Consider the following 21,255-nt stretch of genomic DNA (forward strand, 5'->3'; position numbering starts at 1 on the left):
CTTTCAGAAATGTTTTTCAAATATTCAGAGGTTGGTTTTCAAAGATTTCAGGAAAATTGGCAAATTTCAGTCAGGAAACCTTGTCCAACCCAAGTCAAAAGTGGCACGAAAACGGCACGAAACAAGTTTTCCAGGACATTGGCAATACAGTTTCTATGGGACTAGCACCCAAACTGTAGTTTATGCTAGTCGCAAACAGGACGAGGCTATACTGTGCTTAATGCCATGTAGATTCCTGTTGAATGAGGGTTTCAGTTTTATTTTAGGCAAGATGAGGAAAGCCGTAACTGAGTTGACCACTATAAGCACAAACAGGACAGTCACACAATCTGTTGCTGCAGAAAGTGTGTGAAGGATGTTAGCTTAATGAGAGCCACTTTGACGACTCAGATGTCACGCATCTTTTAGCGCTGATGCTAACTCCCCTCCCCTCCACCACCCCTCTTCTCCAGCCTCTGAACCCCCACATAGGGCTGTTGCTTCCCTAACCCCCTCTCTAAAATCGCCTGAAAGTCACACACACACACACACACAAACACACACACACACAAGCACAATCTTAATGATGCACAGGAGCTAAAATGTAGCCTGCTGTAATCAAGCTCTTTCATAATCGTCTCTTGGTGAGTTTTCTGTCCGGCGAGCATCATCCAGATCAACATGTTCTCTTCCTTTTCATATATACACGTTACACATTTAGTCCTCTGCTCTCCGTTCTCCATCCCTGCTGTTTCAAATGAACCTCTGTTTGTTTTTCCGATCCATTTTCCTTTTCTCTTTTTTTTTCCAAAGCTGTTCAGCCATCCGGTTGCATTGCTTTGTGGGTTTCCCTCGTGGCCGGTGAGCCTGGCTAACTGCATGCACTCGCATCAATGCCGTTACGTATTCATGTTCACCAACAAGAGGCAGGAGTCGGCTGGAGCTCATAGCCATGTGCAGCCATTCAATCGATTGGTTCGTGCAGTGCCAACAGATAATCAATACTTCAGCTCTGCCACCCTCTCCCTCTCTCTGGCCACGGATCTGCCATGTAGTGTACATTCCCCATGCTGCTCCTCCCGCTCCACCCTGGACGGTTCCTCACTGCCTGTAATCAACAGGAGCAAAATACCACCGACACTGGGGCTTTTCTCATCATTCTCACCGAGCTGGGCCATTAGCCTCTTTTTCCCCCCAGCTACAAACGATGGTGTGATTACCCCAGCCTTGGTGAAGGAGATGTAATTTAGAGGAGCGATGGATGCTTTGGTTTTAGGGATCAGAATCATTGCTCTGGATCTCATTGGTTCAAATAAGTATTACCTCGTTGGTTACCAGAGAAATAGAATTGCAATTCCACAGCGATAACGTGGCGCCTGTGACCCGGGGTTTCTAAAAAATGTCTTAGAGACGTGCAAATATCAGAGTGACGAGTACCATAAGGCCAAGGGTCATATATTTTTGACAGTAATTGATATCACGGCACACACGGGACATGCTAAAGAAGCAACTTGAGTACTAACCTGAATGTTTGATCACAGTAACACACACACACACACACACACACACACATACAGCTAGATAGACAGAGATTGGTTGTAAGGTTTCTGCATGTCCTACTATTTGACTCCGTGTTGAAGACCTGAACAGCGTTTCACACAAAATAACTTGGCAGGCTGACAAAGGTGGACATGGTTCAAACGGCCCATCCTTGACATTTTAATCTCTAATGCATATTTCACCACTCCATGGTGCTAATATGAATGGCTGTCCTACGCTCAACATTTTAAGTACCTGGTTGGGGAGTGAAATAAGATAAGGATTGAATTTATGAGTACCAGTCTGGGCCTTAATGGAGGCTTTCCCTCTCTTACTGGGCTGTAATGGTCCAGTGTGGTACTATAACTGGTCCCACTCTGCCTAGTTTACTAACCTCACTCAGTCCAGTTATGTAACCGCACTACAGTTAACGTTTCATCATGCTTTGCAATTGGACTCTGTGTCTTTTTTTTTCCCTTGCAAAGACTGCATGTTTCATTATTTATACTCTTACAAAGCACAGATCTATCTGGCCTGTAAGAGTTCATGCTTCAGCCTCCACTATTCGGGAGGACGTGCATCTTATCTGTGTCGACTGACACTTTGATACGAGTGAATCCTGTTTCCAAGTCAAACCGTCCATTGCTGTGAGGAGACTTCGCCTCTCTTCCAGTCACTAGCTGGACCTCCTCCAGTCACTAGCTGGACCTTTCGAGGCTTATTCGGCAGTGCAGGTTGTATGAGTCACAACAGCATCATGTCCATTTGTTTTTTGGCTTTGCAAGTTTTTTTTGGAGTTTGGAGGTTGAAGGATACCCTTCTGTCCTTTGTTAATTCTCCAAACTCAGTTTCATCGGAGCATCCAGCCAGACGTCTCCAGGAGGAAGTCCTCTCCCTATGAGTCAGTTGGAGCTCGCTGCTTTGAAACGTCTCTGATGTCTGTGTGTCTATTTCTAAAAGGTCAGGACGGATCGTGTCTCGGATGCTTTGTCAACCGCAGGTCAACAGATGATGACTAAGTGGGCTGGGAAGGGATTTTAATGGGAAGGAGAACACCTACTGCTGGTTCAACAGACCACGACACTGCCCAAGCCTTTGGTCATTTATTTATCTTGCAATTCACTTTTTTATCCCTTTTATCTTTGCTCCATGACAGAACAGTGTTTCACATTGTCAGACAGTTCTTGTTGTTTACAACACACGTATCATCAGTGGCATAGGAAACCAAAACTAGAGAGAGAAAATAAATAGAATCAATATTATGAATCAAGAACATTTATTTGTCATTTCATTCCACGCAACTGCGCACATGAAATGAAACGAAATATTGTTTCCCCCAGCCCACAGCATTGCATCACAAAGACAAAAACACACATCCAAACTACAAGAAGACATATATCCAAGCAACAAAAAAACCTACAAAACACATATATCCAACATATATTTAAAAAAAATCACTGTCCAAGAGAGCAAACGCCAGGCTGACTGTTGGAACTGCCGGTCTGCATGGGCTAGCGGTTAGCTTAGCCTTCCCTGCTTCCGCGTCCTGTCAGACCGCCCTCGGTGTTTCCTCCTCAGGCGCAGCTCCAGGCAGGGCCGTGGTCCCTGGGCCCACCGTCCTCGGTGTTATTGGAGCTGCTGGTCTGCATGGGCTAGCAGTTAGCTTAGCCTGCCCTGCTTCCGCGTCCTGTCAGACCGCCCTCTGTGTTTCCTCCTCAGGCACAGCGCCAAGCAGGGCCGTGGTCCCTGGGCCCACCGGACGCAGCAGACCAAGCTCCCTCGGCTGATCCAACGCCATCTCTCCCAGCCAGACACCTTCGACACACCTCCCCACACTCCATATGATGACACCAAAAACACAATCAATGCTAGGCGAGGCCACCGCCAGACCGTCCTCGGTTCAATCAGAACTGCCAGTCTGCATGGGCTAGCAGTTAGCTTAGCCGGCCCCGCTTCCACGTGCTGTCAGACCACCCTTGGTGTTTCCTCCTCGGACACAACTCCAGGCAGGGCCGTGGTCCCCGGGCCCACAGGACGCAGCAGACCAAGCTCTCCCAGCTGATCCAGCGCCAGCTCCCCCAGCCATCAAACGAAAACACAAACCTAGACGCAGACAAGGACAAAGACATTGCATGGACGGTACTGAGTGAAGCCGCTGCAAACGTAAGTTCGCGCCGCCACCTTCCCACACCGGTACTGGGTGAGGCCGCTGTAAACGTGAATTCACGCCGCCACCTTCCCACACCGGAAATGGAAAATAAGGGACATACCAGTTATAACATGACTGTAGGAAGAATATGCATGAAACATACGATGGTATTGATTATCATCAGTAGACAGCATGCTGCAGCCTGTCAGTCAGGCTGATGGGAGACCAGCAACATTGCCAAAATGGTGCCTTACTCTTGTTTCTGTTATCCATCCTGTGGAGCATAGACTCAAATGAAGTTGTTTTCAATTAATTCTGGAGATTTGGGTATTTTCTGGTCTCTAAGTATTGTCCTAGCAGCCACAGTGATGCCGACTGTGATAAGAGAAAACTCTCCAGGTGGTGTGCTGTGTGTTTGAGTTCTGCCCCCCCCCCCCGATACACATAATCTTGGAGATCCTGGTACTTTCCTTCCCAACCTAATATTCCTAAAGGGTTCTCCAGAAGGACTGGCTAACTGGGCATTCTCAGATGCAGTGCATCAAAGTGCCCGTGTCCTCCTGAGATCTCCAACACACATTTCCATCTATTAAACCCATTCTACTGTGTACTGGGTGAATTTCCCTTCAGCTTCTCTTATGTATTTCCCATTGTTGGATATCATTTTCAGCCATTCCTCTTCCTCCATCACATACCCCCAGTATTTCTCCCACCAAGTTCTTACAGTCATCACTGAGCAGTTGGTTGGCCATTCTGTAAAACTCAGAAGTTCGATGACCCTCCTCCAGTGGTGTGAAATCTTCCCCAAAGCCTTTCTCATCTCTCCGGTCTGAGTCTACGGCTCAGACGGGTCACTTCCCTCTGACTTCAGTCTTTCTGCACAGAAGCATCTGTCATAATTACATGATAGAAATTGCCATAAGCTTCGCCCTCATTAAACAAGGAAATCACATCCCCAAATAGCAATTTATTTATTTATTTTACAGAGGAGCCAGTAATTGGAATTCAAGATCCACTTCTGCAAATTTACCCCTGGATGATTTCAAAACAAATGTGAAAAAATTCTTACTAGTGAACTGAGACTAAGTCATCTCTATCAACTCCGTTTTTGTCTTTTGCTTCAATCTTTTCCCTCCTACTCTATTTTATAAAGCTGCACTGTGTGCTACTTTCTGCACATTTGTGTTGATGTATTTCTTTATTTATTTGCTTTTTTTGTTTGTTTTCATATTCGTGCCGAAATAAGGAGTGTTGTAAATTTTTCATTTTAAATTAATTATGTGTGCAAATAAAACTAAAACTAAAGCTGCATTGATGAGAAAACGCATCCAACACGACTTTGACAACCGGTGTCGCAGTCAGAATGACGTCAGAGCAAATAGTTCAGCCTGAAAACTATCAAAGTAGAAGACAAAGAAAGTCATCCGTTAAAGCAACAAAGAAGAAAAAACACCTTAATTACAGCCATCTGTTCATCCTGGCCAGCATGCAGCGGCCTCTAAACAGGATCCTCCCCGGAGAGCCGTTACCCTGGTCACTTTCCATCACACCCAGCACACACAAACAAACAGCCGTCTTCACCTTGTGGGAGAGGAGGCTGCCTGCTGCCGCCACACAACTCCTGCAGCTCCGCCACACAACTCCTGCAGCTCCGCGGAGCCGCCGCATGCGTCACACGTGGCTGCTGTGGTGAGCGTGCTGAGACACGTGGAGGTGGTCACATTGACACGCGCCGTGTTATTTGAACCTTTTGCCCGTTTTGGGCTGAGGTGCATTTGATTTTTTTTTTAACTATTGTTCTTAGCATATGCTGAGGACATAATGAAAAGGATCGTACAAAACTGGCACTCGGACAACCACCGTTAATCACATTACATCAGTTATCAGATCAACGTTTTAATATCTGTCCCCCGTTATGACGTCAGCCACTTCTCTTCCTCTATGTCTCTTTGATTTTCACAAAACCTGCATTCATGTTTTGGATGTTAGATTTGTGATTAGTTTTTTTTCCTTTTTTTCTTTTTTTGGTGCGGTTTGGGTATGGATGGATGGATGGATGGATGGATGGTCCATGTTATAATATGTCTTCATCACAAATATGTGTATGCACTGTTTCGAGGGATGATTTGAGAAGCACAACTTCGTGTGAAAATGACTGAAATGCATAAACACACACACACACACACACACACACACACACACACACACACACACACACACACACACACACACGCACACACACACACAGACTTGTGTGTGTTGTGTTGTTTCAGTGTCTGGCCTTACTGTACATAGCTTCAGCCACTGAGGACACCTGTTTTCCACCACTGAGTCTCACAACAATATAATGAGACGTCTCCGGTACACTTAAATCCCTCATCGTTGTGTGGAAGACATGAAAACATGCTTCATCATCATCATCATCATCATCATACGATCATCATTAGCTGAAAACACTTATCCAAAGTTAACTCTCCATTCCCTCTCCATGATACAGAACAATGAAATACCAGATGCATACGGTATATATTGGGATACATGCGTGTCCTCGGCAGTATCTCGACATGTGTGGTTTCATGACTCTAGAGGACAGTTTCAGTCATGCAGACAAGTGAAAGAACCAAAAATAGAGAAGGTATAGACAGAAACACCTATCAACCGTCCGTGTTTCAGTAGCATTTTGCCCGCAAACTGTCCCGTCAACGCACGTCGTCCCCCCGTTATTCAACTAAGTAACAAATTAGACCGGAAACATCGTACTGCCCATAATTCATTCATGGCGGCTCCTCCAGCGCGCTGAGACGTGACCGTGGTTGGGGAATAATTAATTGGCTTGTGTGGCGGTCCGTGGGGAGATCGCAGACATGGAGAATCAACCATACACAGCCTTAAAACAACTGACAGAGCCTTGCACCGCCATGGAAATATGTATGCATGTGTTATTCCGTAATGCGCACATAACGTTTATTCAACTGTAATCATTTGCTTACAATGAACAAGCGCAAGAAACTGGTAAAGTATTGTTAACATTAATATTGTATTAAGTATTCATTTAAGTGTTTCATCTTTAGTGCCTTCGTAATAAATAACTGAGTGTTGTACATTTGTCTTATTCGTGTCCATCTTAAGTGTTCAGTCCTATTCGCATTCCAGTGCGAACACTACAAAAATAGACAACTGCAGGAAGAGATTAATAAAACAGTAAACTCCATATTCCTCTGTTACACTTCCAGAGCTTGACTCTGCCCTTTGCTGCTGGTGGGGATTGATTAAATGATGAGCTCGTCCGCGAGCCCTCAGTCTGCGCCGTAAACGCCGTGACCAGCTGTGGGCCACTAGAGGGCGGTGTTGCGGAGGGACGCTCCGTGCGTTCAACAGGCCTTTAGGACGAGCACAGAGGATTTGGCCGCGGGTTTATGATATGCTGCCATGGGCAGTATGGTTCAAACCTAACTTTTGCCAAGAACAGTCAAAGTTTTATTTACACAGCTTCAAATAACAACTCAGCTCTACAGATAAAGACGGAACAAGTGCCTATGTAAGACAAGACTGATGATTCAGATGTGAGAGGCTTCAGGAGGGACAGCAGAGGAGGGACTGCTGACCCAGGACAGATAGACACATGTAATACAATAGACAAACAGAAACAGATTGACAACAACCGCTCAATGCATGGTTAACGGATAAGTTATAGCCAAACAATGCAGCATTTATATAAGAACATGTAATTCATGAAGGGCAGATGACAACTTAGAACTGTGTGGTATATGAAGATCCATAAGGTTCAGAAGAAGAGTCTCTCTTTAACGTCCATCTAATAAACTGTGTTCAGACGACGTGTGTTGTTCTGTTTTAGTTGGTAAGTGACTAACCAAGCCTGCTATTTCATGTGTTCAGTAACCAAAACAAGACTTTTACCTCACAAATACAGTCCAGGTTGATTTGTTTTGGTTTGATGTGTTTTATGTATGCAGACTGTAAGACTTCCCCTCAGACTGACTTGAGCATCCAGCTCTTCTCTCAGGTATGGCAGAGACTTTATCCTTGTAATGGGTGAAGTTCATGTGGCTGGCTTATATAACCCTACACTGCAGGATGTTTGAGAGGCCGTCATCTTTTCTGTATTTCTGCCCCACGTATGGATGAGAACTGAGCGTGGACTGAATGCATTTTTGTATCCGGTTTGTCATCTTTGTGCATTTTTGTATTCTGTTTGTATTTCAGTTCATTTCCATCTTGTAGCTGCGTGGGAACTGTGTTTTTCACCCGGTGCATTTCAGACATCTCTCCTGCGGCTGCTGGCTGAGCCTGCGTGTGTTTCTCTGTTCAGCAAGCGGGACGTTTGAAAGCGTTCATTCATCTCCACTCTGCTGCTGCTGTCACAGAAACCTGCGGATGACAGGAAGGGGGGGGGGGGAACTGCCATCTCCCAGCTTCATTCATCTCAGATATCTGGAGAAGACAAGCTGGAGGACTGTTTGACTGGCAAAGAAACTCCAGAACAAAAGGAAGACAAGCCAGCAGACAGACAGAGGGATGGGTGAGTCTGTCTGTCTGTCTTTCTGTCTGTGGGCAACCAGTAGTAAGTGTTTATTTTTTTACATTACACAGTGTTAATATGTACTATGTTATAACACTGCAGGATTTTTGAAAGGCAGTCATCTTTTCTGTATTTTTGCCCCACGTATGGATGAGAACTGAGTGTGGATTGGGTGCATTTTGTCACTGTGTTATTGCACTGACTTAGTAGGTTTTGGTCAACTCCTTGTAACCTGTTTTTGCATGCTCAATAATCCAGATAAGGGAATCAAAGAAAGCTGAATCAGTTCATCTGGATACACCGTTTACTGACAGATATGTTTCATCGCCCATCTAAGTGACCTCTTCAGTCTGACTGCAGGTATCCCCACCCTTATAAACAACACAGTGGCATAACGACCGAAACCAATGATCAGTTTCATATGCAAGTATGAAACTGAGTGTCAATGGCCACGTGTACAGAGGATTTGGGAATGGTTGCAATCCCAGCATTGTAAGATGCTGACAGATGTAGTCTTTATACAAATCAATATACTACAACTGGGATGCGTGATGACTTACTTTCATGGTTTCTCATGGTTTTTCTCTACAGGAACATGGCAGCACGTCTGGCGTACCAACCGCTACTTCCGGTGGGGAGTAGATAAATCTGCAGCTCAATGGGACACGCTGCACACCAGCTGCAGAGCAGGAAGGTGAAGTGTGTTGTGTTGAGTCAAGAGTTAGCTGAACTACACCTCATCATTTCATCATATTCACTTTGCTATGTCATAACAGAGTTACAGAGCAAGCAGATCACCTTTTCATCCTTATAGATAACACGTAAAACCATAACCACAGACATAGTGGTAAATAAATAAACTCTGAGGTTCAGTTGATTATCATCATTCGGCAACCAACAACCAACACGGGCGATATTTAAAAAAAGGACGAATCTATAAATTGATATATTTTGCCACTGGAATGCAATATTCTCTATAATATACTTTACTCAACGCTGTGTAAGCTACGGTCTGACAATGAGAGGATGGGTAGACCAGGTTTAGGTGTTGGTCCTCCACCAAACAACAGCTTTCATCATGTACCGCCTTCAAACGGGAGGGGGGGTGTCTGTGAAGGTAAAAACAGTGACAGCAACAACAGGCCACACTCCACCGAGGACCTGTCCTCACCTGCTTTCCACCATGAAGAAACACAAGGTGGCCTTTCTTCTTCTCTTGACTTACTTTTTACAAAAACCGATTCAGAATATATCCACAAGACGGCGCTCTTCTGAAAATGTCCGCTGGAGGTTCTGGTTTCTGCTGCTAACGTCATCATTCCGTCATTGACAGTTGACGTGGCCTGGGTAATTTTAGAGATAAGTGATACAAGCTTTGCAACGATAAATAGACAACAGGATATGGAAATGTTTAATGGGAACGCAAGAGATGATATAACTGGGGCTTGTAGTCAGACAGTTGTAAGGACAGCTGGTATGGAAAGGCAGACGCCAGTCCTGTGGCTGAATGATGAGAAACTATGGCTTTTAAGGTGTTAAAAAAATCCTCACAATTTCCAACATTTCATACAGTATAAAAGAATGTAAGCAATGGTTCGAGCGACTATTAAAGAAGCTCAAAGGAAGTATTGGAGATCAATTTGTTACTCCATGGGGAGAAAACACTCCAATTAACCAAGCTTGGAGAATGATAAAGAAACTGGGGGGCGTAAGACGGGAGTGGGGTACCCAGTATTGGAAAAGGGGGGAGGGTTATCTAGTGAGGATGAACAGAAAGCAGATATGCTAGCTAAAGCACTGGTTGAGGTTCATAGTTCTGGAAATATGTCAGAAGAAGAGATAATTGGAAGACAAAAACAAAACAACAAAAAAACAAGTTTAGGAAATCTAGAATTGCTGGAGGAGAGGGATGATGCAATTAATGCTTCCTTCACACGAGAGGAAATGGAATGGCCTGTGTGTAAATCAGGACTAACTGCTCCAGGGAAGGATCAAATCTGCTATACCATGTTGAACCATCAGTCTGGTTTAGCGTTGGAGGTCATATTATATTTATTCAACAAGGCGTGGCAGGAGGGAAGTGTAATATTTGCTAGTAATATTTGATTTGCTAATGTCCCTTACGGCTTTCCGTAGCGCCACAACAAAGTCACGTGATGTACGTAACAACGTCAGTCGGAATCCGGTCGATGAATAAACACCCAGCACGAGAGAAGTCGTCCTTGCTTTATTAATGTTATAAGTTAACATAGCCAGAGGGCACAGATCATTACATGGTGTCAGAGTAGCGGAGTTTAAATACCCAATATGGATTCGTACGGCGTTCCAGCTCCACGGATGGACTGGGAATCGGCGAACTTACCTGAAGCATGGAGACGATTTCGACAAACAACGGAGCTAATGTTCAAGGGCCCCCTGCGCGGGAAGAACGAAGAGGAGAAATGCAGCTACCTCCTGCTCTGGATAGGGGAAAAAGGGCGAGATGTGCACAACACTTGGACACTCAGCGGAGAACAAGCCAAGAAGCTAGAAACGTACTACGATAAGTACACTGAGTACATCACCCCCAAAGCAAACCCGATTTATGCCAGATATAAATTTCATGAAAAGATGCAGGGAGAGAGTGAATCCTTAGAACAATTTATAACTGAGCTAAAGCTCCTAGTCAAAGACTGTGGCTACCCAAATGCCGACGAGATGGTCAGGGACCGCATCGTGTTTGCCACCAACTCACCCAGAGTGAGAGAAAAGCTACTTAGCCAGGGAGCTGAGCTAACGCTAGAAAAAGCCATAGATGTAGCCCGCTCACACGAGCTAGCAAAGCAACAGCTAACGTTTATGGGCCAGGGCAGCACACATGAAACGGTGCACGCAATAGGCAGAAAGACTTACAAACCGAACGCACCCAAAGCAGCTAACGCTAACTTCAGACAAAGGGACGTTAGCACCGCCGCCAGGGCGTGTAGCTATTGTGGAGGGCTACACGGCGCTAAAGCCACTTGCCCAGCTAAGGGTAAACAATGCATTAAATGCAAGAAGCTCAATCATTTTGCTAAAGTATGCAAGTCTAGCTCCCAGGGACAGACAAAGTACTACCGCGGCACAGTACATGCCGTCGGAGAGAACCCAGAAGAGTACACCACTGACAGAGAGCAGGAAGAACTGTACTTCGACAACATTACAGTGGAGAGCACCGCTGTGGGAGAACAGACAGAGCTGTACATAGACTGCATCTCAATAGAGAACAACGGAAAAAGCAACGAGCAGGCTTACGTAGAGGTTGGAATTGGCACACCTCCACAGAAGGTAAAGTTTAAACTAGACACTGGGGCACAGGCCAATACTATTCCCACCAACCTGTTCCAGGCGCTGTTCAAAAATGTGACACTGAAACCAGCAATACACAGACTCACTGAATATGGAGGAGGCGCGCTGAGCGTGAAAGGCACATGCAAACTCAAATGTAAGTACAGAGACAATGCAATGATGCTGGACTTTTACGTCATTGACACAAACGCCCCACCAGTCATGGCAATGAAAACATGCCGTGACCTAAACTTGGTAAAAATAGTGATGGCTGTGAGCGAGGAAAACAATGTCACATCACAGAGCATAATGGATGAGTATGCAGATGTTTTCCAGGGAATAGGAGAGTTCCCAGGCGAGTGCACCTTCCGCGTCACACCAGATGCAACGCCGGTCGTCTGCCCGCCACGCAGAATCCCCATCGCCCTACGCAGCAAACTGAGGGACGAGCTTGACAGCATGGAGAAAGGCGGCATAATCTGTAAGGTAACAGAACCCACAGAATGGGTGAACGCACTCGTCATTGTTGAGAAGCCAAAGACAGGCAAACTTAGAGTGTGTTTAGACCCCAGAGCTCTTAACAAAGTGATACAACGACCTCACTACCCCCTCCCCACGCTGGAGGACGCCACCACAAAGCTTGCTGGAGCTGAGTACTTTAGCGTGTTAGACGCGCGGTCAGGCTATTGGGCCATCAAACTGAGCACTGAATCCTCAATGTTGACGACATTTAACACAGTGTTTGGCAGGTATCGTTTCCTCAGACTGCCATTCGGAATCGTGTCCGCTCAAGACGAGTTCCAGAGACGCGTGGATGAAACATATGAAGGATTGGACGGTGTGACGGCCATAGTGGACGATATACTAGTGTTCGGCAAGACTAAAGAGGAACATGACCAGCGTCTCAGAGCGATGCTGAAGCGCACAAGGGAGCGAGGGGTGAGGCTCAACCCCGACAAGTGTCACATATGCGTGTCCGAGGTAAGCTACTTCGGCCACACGCTCTCACACGAAGGCATCAAACCAGACCCACACAAGGTGAAGGCGGTCAAGGACATGCAACCCCCACAGAACAAAGCAGAGCTGGAGACAGTCCTCGGCATGATCAACTACCTCGCCAGATTTGCTCCACACCTCTCACAGATAAACTCACCCCTCAGACAGCTTCTGAAACAGGACAGTGAGTTTGTGTGGGATGCAGTCCACGACAAGGCGTTCCAAGAGATGAAGAATCTCATTACACAGCACCCAGGTCCAGTACTCTCATATTTCGACCCGCAGAAAGAGCTGCGACTCCAAGTGGATGCATCCAAAAGTGGCCTTGGGGCTGTCATGCTCCAAGATGGCAAACCAATTGCCTATGCGTCCAAGTCACTCAACAGCACTGAAGAAAACTACGCACAGATAGAGAAGGAGCTCTACGCTGTGGTCTTCGGCTGCAAGAGGTTCCACGAGTACATGTATGGACGAAAAGTGATTGTGGAGTCAGACCACAAGCCTCTGGAGGCAATACTAAAAAAGCCACTGGCAGCAGCACCACCCCGGCTGCAACGGATGATCCTGGCGCTCCAAAAATACGACATCCAAATCATCCACCGCCCCGGTAAGGACATACCGGTGGCCGACACACTGTCACGCAAGTCAATAGAACACCACGACAGTGACCTACAGGAAGGGATGGAGGCCCAAGTGCACACAGTCCTCAGCTACATCCCTGTGAGCGACACAAGACTCACAGAAATCAAGCAGGAAACAGCGCAAGATCCACAGCTCACCGCACTCAGACGAGCCACACTCACTGGCTGGCCAGACACAAAGAAAAAGTGCCCGCCCAGCATCCAGGAATACTGGAACCACAGAGCAGAAATCTCAGAAATGGACGGTATCCTGTTCAAAGGTGAGAGAATCATTGTCCCCCAAAAGCTTCGCAAGGACATGATACAGCGCATCCATGCCAGCCACCTTGGCGTGGAAAAAAGCAAATGCCGAGCAAGAGACTTACTGTTCTGGCCTGGCATGGGGAAACAGATCGAGGATGCGGTAGCAGACTGCAGCATATGCCAAGAACGGCGCAGCGCAAATGCAAAGGAACCAATGATGTCACACGCCATACCCGAGCGGCCGTGGCAAGTGATAGGCACAGACCTATTCACATGGAACTCACAGGACTTCATAGTCACTGTGGACTACTACTCCAGATTCTTCGAGCTAGAAAGACTTTACAGCTGCACCTCATCTGCCGTCATCATGAAGCTGAAAGCAGCAATGGCTCGACACGGAATCCCCGAGACTATCATCAGCGACAACGGTCCGTGCTACAGCTCTGGTGAGTTCCGCAACTTCTCACAGACATGGGGTTTCTCACACACCACCACAAGCCCCCACTACCCACAGAGCAACGGCCTCTCCGAGAAGACTGTCCAGACGGCCAAACGCATCCTGGACAAAGCCAAAGCTGAGAACAAAGACCCCTACATGAGCTTACTGGAGTATCGCAACACACCGGTGGACAACCTGAAATCACCGGCACAGCTACTGATGAGTCGGAGGCTGCGGTCCATTCTCCCATCAACAGCAAAACACCTGCAGCCACAGATCGCCAGTCAGGAGGATGTTCACAAAAGGAGAGAGGTATGTCAACAGCGCCAGCAGGCATACTACAACCGAACAGCCAAACCTCTGCCCCACCTGCCCGCAGGCACACCAATCCGCTTCCGGCAGGAGGATGGATCCTGGAGACCTGCAACTGTGGAAAGACCAGCGAACACAGAGAGGAGCTACCACATCCAAACCAAAGAAGGTCAGATCTACCAACGCAACCGTCAACACCTGCGACAAAGCAGAGTGAACACTCACACTACACACACACACACTTCACAGCAGACTGTTACCAGCGCTAACAACAACACACAAGCCCATCAGCAAGAGCATGCTGAACCTCCAGACACGAACAATCAGCGACAACCAGACACACAGCCTGGTTACACCACGAGGTCAGGTCGCACGATCAAACCAAGACAAATCCTTGACTTATGAATGTTAAAAAAGAGAATTTTACACCAACCTGTACTATACCTGCTATGTTTTGAAAAGAAATATTTACAGCGTTCACTTACCTTGTGTACCTACCTGCTGTTTGCAGTTACCAGTAATGAAATGAAAAAAAAAAGATGAAATGTTATTACGGTGTCACATTTAGACAGTGAAGGAAATGTTTTACACTACTTTGTTGCAGTCCAGTTATATAAGAGTTCCACTTTCATATTCTTTCTTATTAAGATTGTATTCGCTTATAAACATGCTCAACGTGGTCTGTATCTCTGCAGAGAAAGCAGCACTTTTCAGAAAAAGGGAGATGTAATATTTGCTAGTAATATTTGATTTGCTAATGTCCCTTACGGCTTTCCGTAGCGCCACAACAAAGTCACGTGATGTACGTAACAACGTCAGTCGGAATCCGGTCGATGAATAAACACCCAGCACGAGAGAAGTCGTCCTTGCTTTATTAATGTTATAAGTTAACATAGCCAGAGGGCACAGATCATTACAGGAAGCGCACCACAAAGTTGGAAACAAACAGTTATGGTACCCACCAGGAAACCAGGAAAAGATCCATCTATCTATAGACCTTTGAAATCCCATATGTGTAAAATTATGGAAGATCACAGAAGGACTAACACATTATTAGGAAGTAAGGAATCTTTGGTCAACACATCAAAGTGGATTTAGAAAAGGAAGGGGAAGAATGGATCCATAGTATGCTTAAAATCAGAGGTGGGGAAGGCTCACGTCGATAAGGAGGTAGTGGTAGCAGTATTTTGTTTGTTTTTTTTATGTGGAGAAAGCTCATGGTTCATTGTGGAAAGAATGGTTATTAATTGAAATTAAAAGTTTTGGAATGTAAGGTAAAATGCTCAGATGGGTGAAAGAATTTTTGTATTGATGCTCTATAGAGGTGAGAGTGGGCAGATTTTTTTTTCAGCAAGCTATTTGGTGGATAATGGATAAGATGTACTTTTATTAATCCCCATGAGGAAATTCCTTCTCTGCATTTAATTCACACACACACACACACACACACACACACACACACACACACACACACACACACACACACACACACACACACACACTGGAAGCAGTGGGCAGCTGCAGCACCAGGGGACCAACTCCAGTTCTTCTTTCCATTGCCTTGGTCAGGAGCACAGACAGGAGTATTAACCCTAAGATGCATGTCTTTTTGATGGTGGGATGAACCGGAGCACCCGGAGGAAACCCACACAGACACGGGGAGAACATGCAAACTCCACACAGAAAGGACCTGGGACGGCCTGGGGTTCGAACCCAGGACTTTCTTGCTTTGAGGAACAGTGCTAACCACTGGGCCACCAGTGGGCAGCAATGCAATGTCACAAAGAAGTGTCATTTGTCCTTTGTTGTTTTCGGTAATGATTGATGATATGTATGATAATATTGGACAAGATAAAGGGCGATCTTTGTTTGCAGATGATAGGGCACAGTGGAAAAGAGGTAAGAATGTTGAATATATTATGAAACAGTTGCAGGAAACAATTAAAAGAGTGGAGCAGTTGTCTTTGGAATGGGGATTTAAATTTTGTGTTGAAAAAACAAATACACTTTTCTTTACAAGGAAGAAAATTGGAGCAGATGTCAAACTGAATTTATATGGCAAGGAGCTGAAAAGGATAGGCTCATTAAAATTTTAGGGATGTGATTTGATGCTGCGCTCACTTGGAACGTGCATTTCGATAAAATTGTAAAACAGTGGGGCATGTATTGCTAGAAGTATGACTCAGAGAGAAAAGTTTTAAAGAATGCACTAAGAAAGATTGGAGAGCAAAATATCCGTTATATTCTAAAAAATCTTCAACTGACAAGTGTTTGAAACACCTGTATTTAGGATCATCAACACTAATGAACAGAATTTGAGAAACATTTGAAATAGTTATTTATTTGTTTTTGTTTTAATTTGTTTCCTTTTATTTATTTAATTGTGTCTATTGTGTTTAAAAAATTTCTTTTTAAATTTTATTTCTTTGTTTGGTAGGAGTATTAGAGCGAGGCATCTTTGTTTGGTAGGCTTATTAGAGCAAAGCAGCTTTCTTCCACCTTAACATACCAGTAGATGGCGGTAATGCATTCGGTAGGTATTTGCCAACCGCTAATAAAATTAAAAGAAGAAGAACTCAGTAAATGCCAATGAAGAATAAGAGGCAGAAGAAGAAACGTTGAGCGTAACACCCGTTGCACGGGGAAGCCGCGGATTTGACTTGACGCAGCCGTTTAGCAGCTAACTTTAGCATTAATATAGGGACAATCTGACTAATTTTTTTTGGAAATAATGACAAACTGTTTGTAGACTGGAAAATAACCATGAATCTAGACAGACTACGAAAGCGAGTGCGGCATTATATTGACCAGGTAGGATAAATTATTCCTTTTTTCCTTCCTCAGTTAGCTTGGTAGCGTTAGCTGAAGCTAGTGAACGGTTGATGAACGGTTCGCCCACTTTTATACGTTTGATGTTGTTTTTGCATGTTTTAGCCCATTTATTATCCGTGGCGTATACTTAGCATCGCTCTCGACCATTTTCCATAACCAATCAATGTTTTAGATTACTTTTATTACATTTTCCCCTGTGCTTTAGGCAGTTGCTTTCCATTCATTTCAGCACGGTATAAAAATCAACTTGCAGACAGAAAACTTGCTTGAGGTATTCCCTCACAGCGAAAATTTAACGCTGGTCAACTGTACTTTTTGTCAACGTTAACTGCATTGTGGGCCGGTTGACTGATGTGCTTTTTTTTGAGCTGGCTTAAGCGATTTGCCCAGACTTGTTTTAAAATAGTTTTAGATTTAGCTTATTCTTGATTAAACTAAATTGATTTCAAGAAGGAAGATTGGAGCTACTCTAGGACTAAATGGAAGCTGAAATGAATCCTCCAATGAGGCAGGTTTAACGCCTTTTCTATGCCCGGATCAGACTACACGAATCCGATACGATTTTGTTGTCACTCAAAGAAGGTTGAGTCAGTTCATCTGGATACAACGTTTATTGACAGATAGGTTTCATCACTCAACTAAGTGACATCTTCAGTAAACTGACTGCAGGTGTCCCCTATAATCAATACAGTTGCATAACGACCGAAACCAACGACCAGTTTCATATGCAGTAGGGCTGCACGATATTTGGGAAACATGCGATATGCGATAACGTTGTTGAATATTGCGATGACGATATGATTCGCGATACATAAATATTTAAGTATACAGTTTTAATGCCTTTCTGCTTTAGGTTTGCTGCTAAAATAGACCCCAGACAATCAACAGCCTATACACACTGAATGAAAAAATGAAATGCATCCTTTCCATTCCACCAACATGGTTTTATTGAAGAAGAAAAAAATGCACTTGGCTACAGCCGTTGTATTGACAATGAACAAATACCACCAACTTCATTGCATGGCAATACATTTTCTTGATCACTTTAACAGAACATCTAGGCCTATTTAAAGCAGCTACTATGAGTTTATATTATAATTGATTACGTAATTGTCTCAATTCAAAACTGATGTCTTACCAGTTTTGCAAAGTGAGTAACTAATGTTAGAATTTCATTTTTACATTATATGTTGTTGTTACTGAGGCGGAATCAGCCAAGTGACTCTACTGCCTTTGTCCAGAAGGGAAGACCAAAAGTCAACACAAACTCCTAGTAATGTCTTTGAATAAATGCATGCCACGTGCATATACCATTTATCGCAGTTCAAGCAGTCTTTTGCGATACGTATATCGGGGATGTTGATATCGCGATGAAGGTAAATTTTCGATATATTGTGCAGCCCTAATATGCAAATATGGGTGGGACCATTAACTAGTTTCGATGGCCTTGTGTTACTATTCAAAGAGGATTTGGGAATGTTTGCAATCACAGCATTTTAAGATGGTGGGGGCCCCCCTCAGTTCAGGAATGGTCGTTCCCTCTTGACATAGATGGCCTCTTTGACTCCCTGTTCAAACCAACGTTCCTCCCTATCCAGGATGTCTGCATCCTCATCCTTGAACAAGTGGACGCTGGCCTGTAGATGGGTGTAGACTGCGGAGTTCTTGCCTGATGTGTTAGCTCTCCTGTGTTGTGCCATTCTTTTGGCCAACGTTTGTTTAGTTTCCCCAATGTATATGTCATGGCAAGCCTCCTGGCACTTAACCGCGTACACTATATTGCTCTGTTTGTGCCAGGGGACCCGATCCTTGGGGTGGACCAACTTCTGGTGCAGCATGGTTTGGTGTTTGAAAGCAACTAGACACAGTGTTTGAAAAATACGCGTCTCAGCCACATACAACCTCCCACCACATACGGAATCGCCACTGGTTTACACTTAGTCAGCTGTTTTTCTTCTCCTCTCTTCGATTGGCTGGCGCACTGTTTGGGCATCTTCCTGGCTTTGACAAACGCCCAGTTAGGATAACCACACTTAACCAGGGCCTGTTTAATGTGGGATTTCTCCCCTTCCCCGGCTGCTATGTCGGTGGGAACATTGTCAGCTCGGTGGTACAGCTTTCTGATGACTCCCAGTTTGTGCTCCATGGATGATGAGAGTCAAACCTTCACTACTGATCAGTTTGTGTTGGTTTACAGTAAATATCAACAATCAAATGTCCCCCATCACCAGTTGCAATTTAAGTCTAAGAAGGCTAACCTGTCATTTTTCACAGCCTCCCTGGTGAACTTGATGTGGTTGTTGTTATTGAGCATGTATCAAGACATTTTGTTGTCGCTGACAAATTTCCAGCGTTGGGCCTGATTATGAATGACAAACGGCGTCTTTACCTCGTGTAATGTGACATATTCAAAGAACAGCGATGTGGCGTCTGGGACGCCCCACAACACCTCGACGAAAAGTCTTGCATGTAATTCTTTTTGTATTTTCCTTCCTAGTCTAACAACTCCTCCTACGTGTTCCTTGACGTTGACCAATAGGATGACAGTACTTTCTGGTGCACATATGTAAACATGGCAAAGAAAAAAAGGGATGCTACTCTTGCTGCTTCAGGTTGAACAACGAAACCGAGGAAAGACTGTTGAGCAGTGGCAACAATACCCCTGCCTTTTTGAAGCTTCCTCGAGGGAAGACCATGACAGAGTCAAAAAAGCATAGGCTAAATGTTGGTGAGAGGCAGCGGAGGCAGCAGAGGCATTTCAGCGATCCTGTGAGTAGCTGGTTAAGCTACACTAGGTTATCATTCGCAAGTAGCACTGAACACAACAGCGTCCACAATCATTTTTTTTCTTTCTCTCTTTCTTTTATTTTTATTTTTGGAACTCAAGACTGCCAACATTACACATAGCACTTCTGTAGCCATGATTAACAATATCTTGACCCTCCTCCCCAATGACTTATGAACTTGCAAGATCGTGAAAGGCAGCATACAATGATTGGTCGGGGTCATACTTGTAGTGTGGCCAGTCTCCTGGCCAAGACACGGCAAGAATTTATGGCACTATGATTGCCTAATCTGACGTGATGACTGACTATCTTGTAAGGCAAAAATATTGTGTATTCTGATCAAGGACGATGGTATGATGACCATTTTACAGAAATTAGATTCAATATTTATCAAAGAAGAAAAGGATAGGCAGTACGATGCATACATGGATTTTGATCAGATTAATAAAGACAGTCCTGTGTCAATGATGGATTACATTGTAGAGTTTGAACAGAGATATAACAGACTACGTAAATTTAACACGATTCTTCCGGATGCTGTGTTAGCTTTCAAATTACTGGACACAGCGGGGCTAGATATAAAAGACAAACAGCTGTATCATTATCATAAGTCTTTGACACATCCATGCCATTCTTCTTCATCAATAGAATCTGAGAGCTAAACTTTGTGAATGGTATTTCTTCCACTGCAATCGTGTATGTTGTGTTGAATTTTACTTTCAATTCCCTCATCTCTTTTTCTGTGACTTTATCACTAGCACGTTGAACTGCTTTCACTATTGGGGTGGCAGGAGGGGTACACCGAACAATGCTTCACCATGCTTCTTCGCGGTTTCCTTTTTAAAATGACTCGAACCGGTAATGAACTCTGTTTTACCAGCAATCTCTTGTCCTGCTTGAGCACAAAATAGCTGGCTAATGTTAGCTAACTATGCAGTTGGCTACATCTAACTTCTAAATTCAAACTCCATCGAACTAAATTAAACACCGTTCAGAAAGTTAACACTTGAAATTTTTAACCCGATAAACGTGACGTTAAACTATCTTCGACCACTGTTTCTGTTCATCTGTACAGCCAATACTTCAACCACTGTAGGACTGGAGTGCAGACAAGTTAATGTATTGGAAAATGACAGGCGTTCATGCGATAGGTCAGGTAGACGCAGGCGCGAGAGGAGATGAGAGTTCAGTACACAAACAAAACCTATGGCCTCTCTTTTTTTTTTTTCTTTTTTTTTTTTGCTTGTGGGTAATGGTGGCAACTGGCAGAAAAAATGGTTGCAAAATTAACAAGTTAGTCACCTGGATGGGATGTTATATCTCAGCTCCAAAGTGTGCAGCATAGCATGAAAGCTCTGGTTCTCAATGACTGAGTAGGGGTGTAGATCGTTGGCAATAAAAGTTGCGATCGACCTGGTGATTCGCTTCGCCCTTTCTGAGTTCAGTGCAAGTTTTGATATCACTTGTTCAATTGTTCTGTGGTTGGCAGCAAC

The 21,255-nt window shown here is 44.6% G+C and overlaps 1 protein-coding gene across 1 annotated transcript in view; it reads left to right on the forward strand.

Moving 5' to 3' along the window:
- Positions 1-16,790: 16,790 nt before the first annotated feature.
- cdc16 (cell division cycle 16 homolog (S. cerevisiae)) overlaps positions 16,791-21,255 on the forward strand; it is a 30,346-nt gene continuing 25,881 nt past the window's right edge. The window contains exon 1 of the mRNA XM_056289556.1: positions 16,791-16,955. Within this exon, the coding sequence (XP_056145531.1) occupies positions 16,908-16,955 (48 nt within the window). The 5' untranslated portion in view covers positions 16,791-16,907. The remainder of the gene's footprint in view (positions 16,956-21,255) is intronic.

This window comes from Lampris incognitus, chromosome 11, assembly GCF_029633865.1.
Source record: "Lampris incognitus isolate fLamInc1 chromosome 11, fLamInc1.hap2, whole genome shotgun sequence".
NCBI classification, from domain to species: Eukaryota; Metazoa; Chordata; class Actinopteri; order Lampriformes; family Lampridae; genus Lampris; species Lampris incognitus.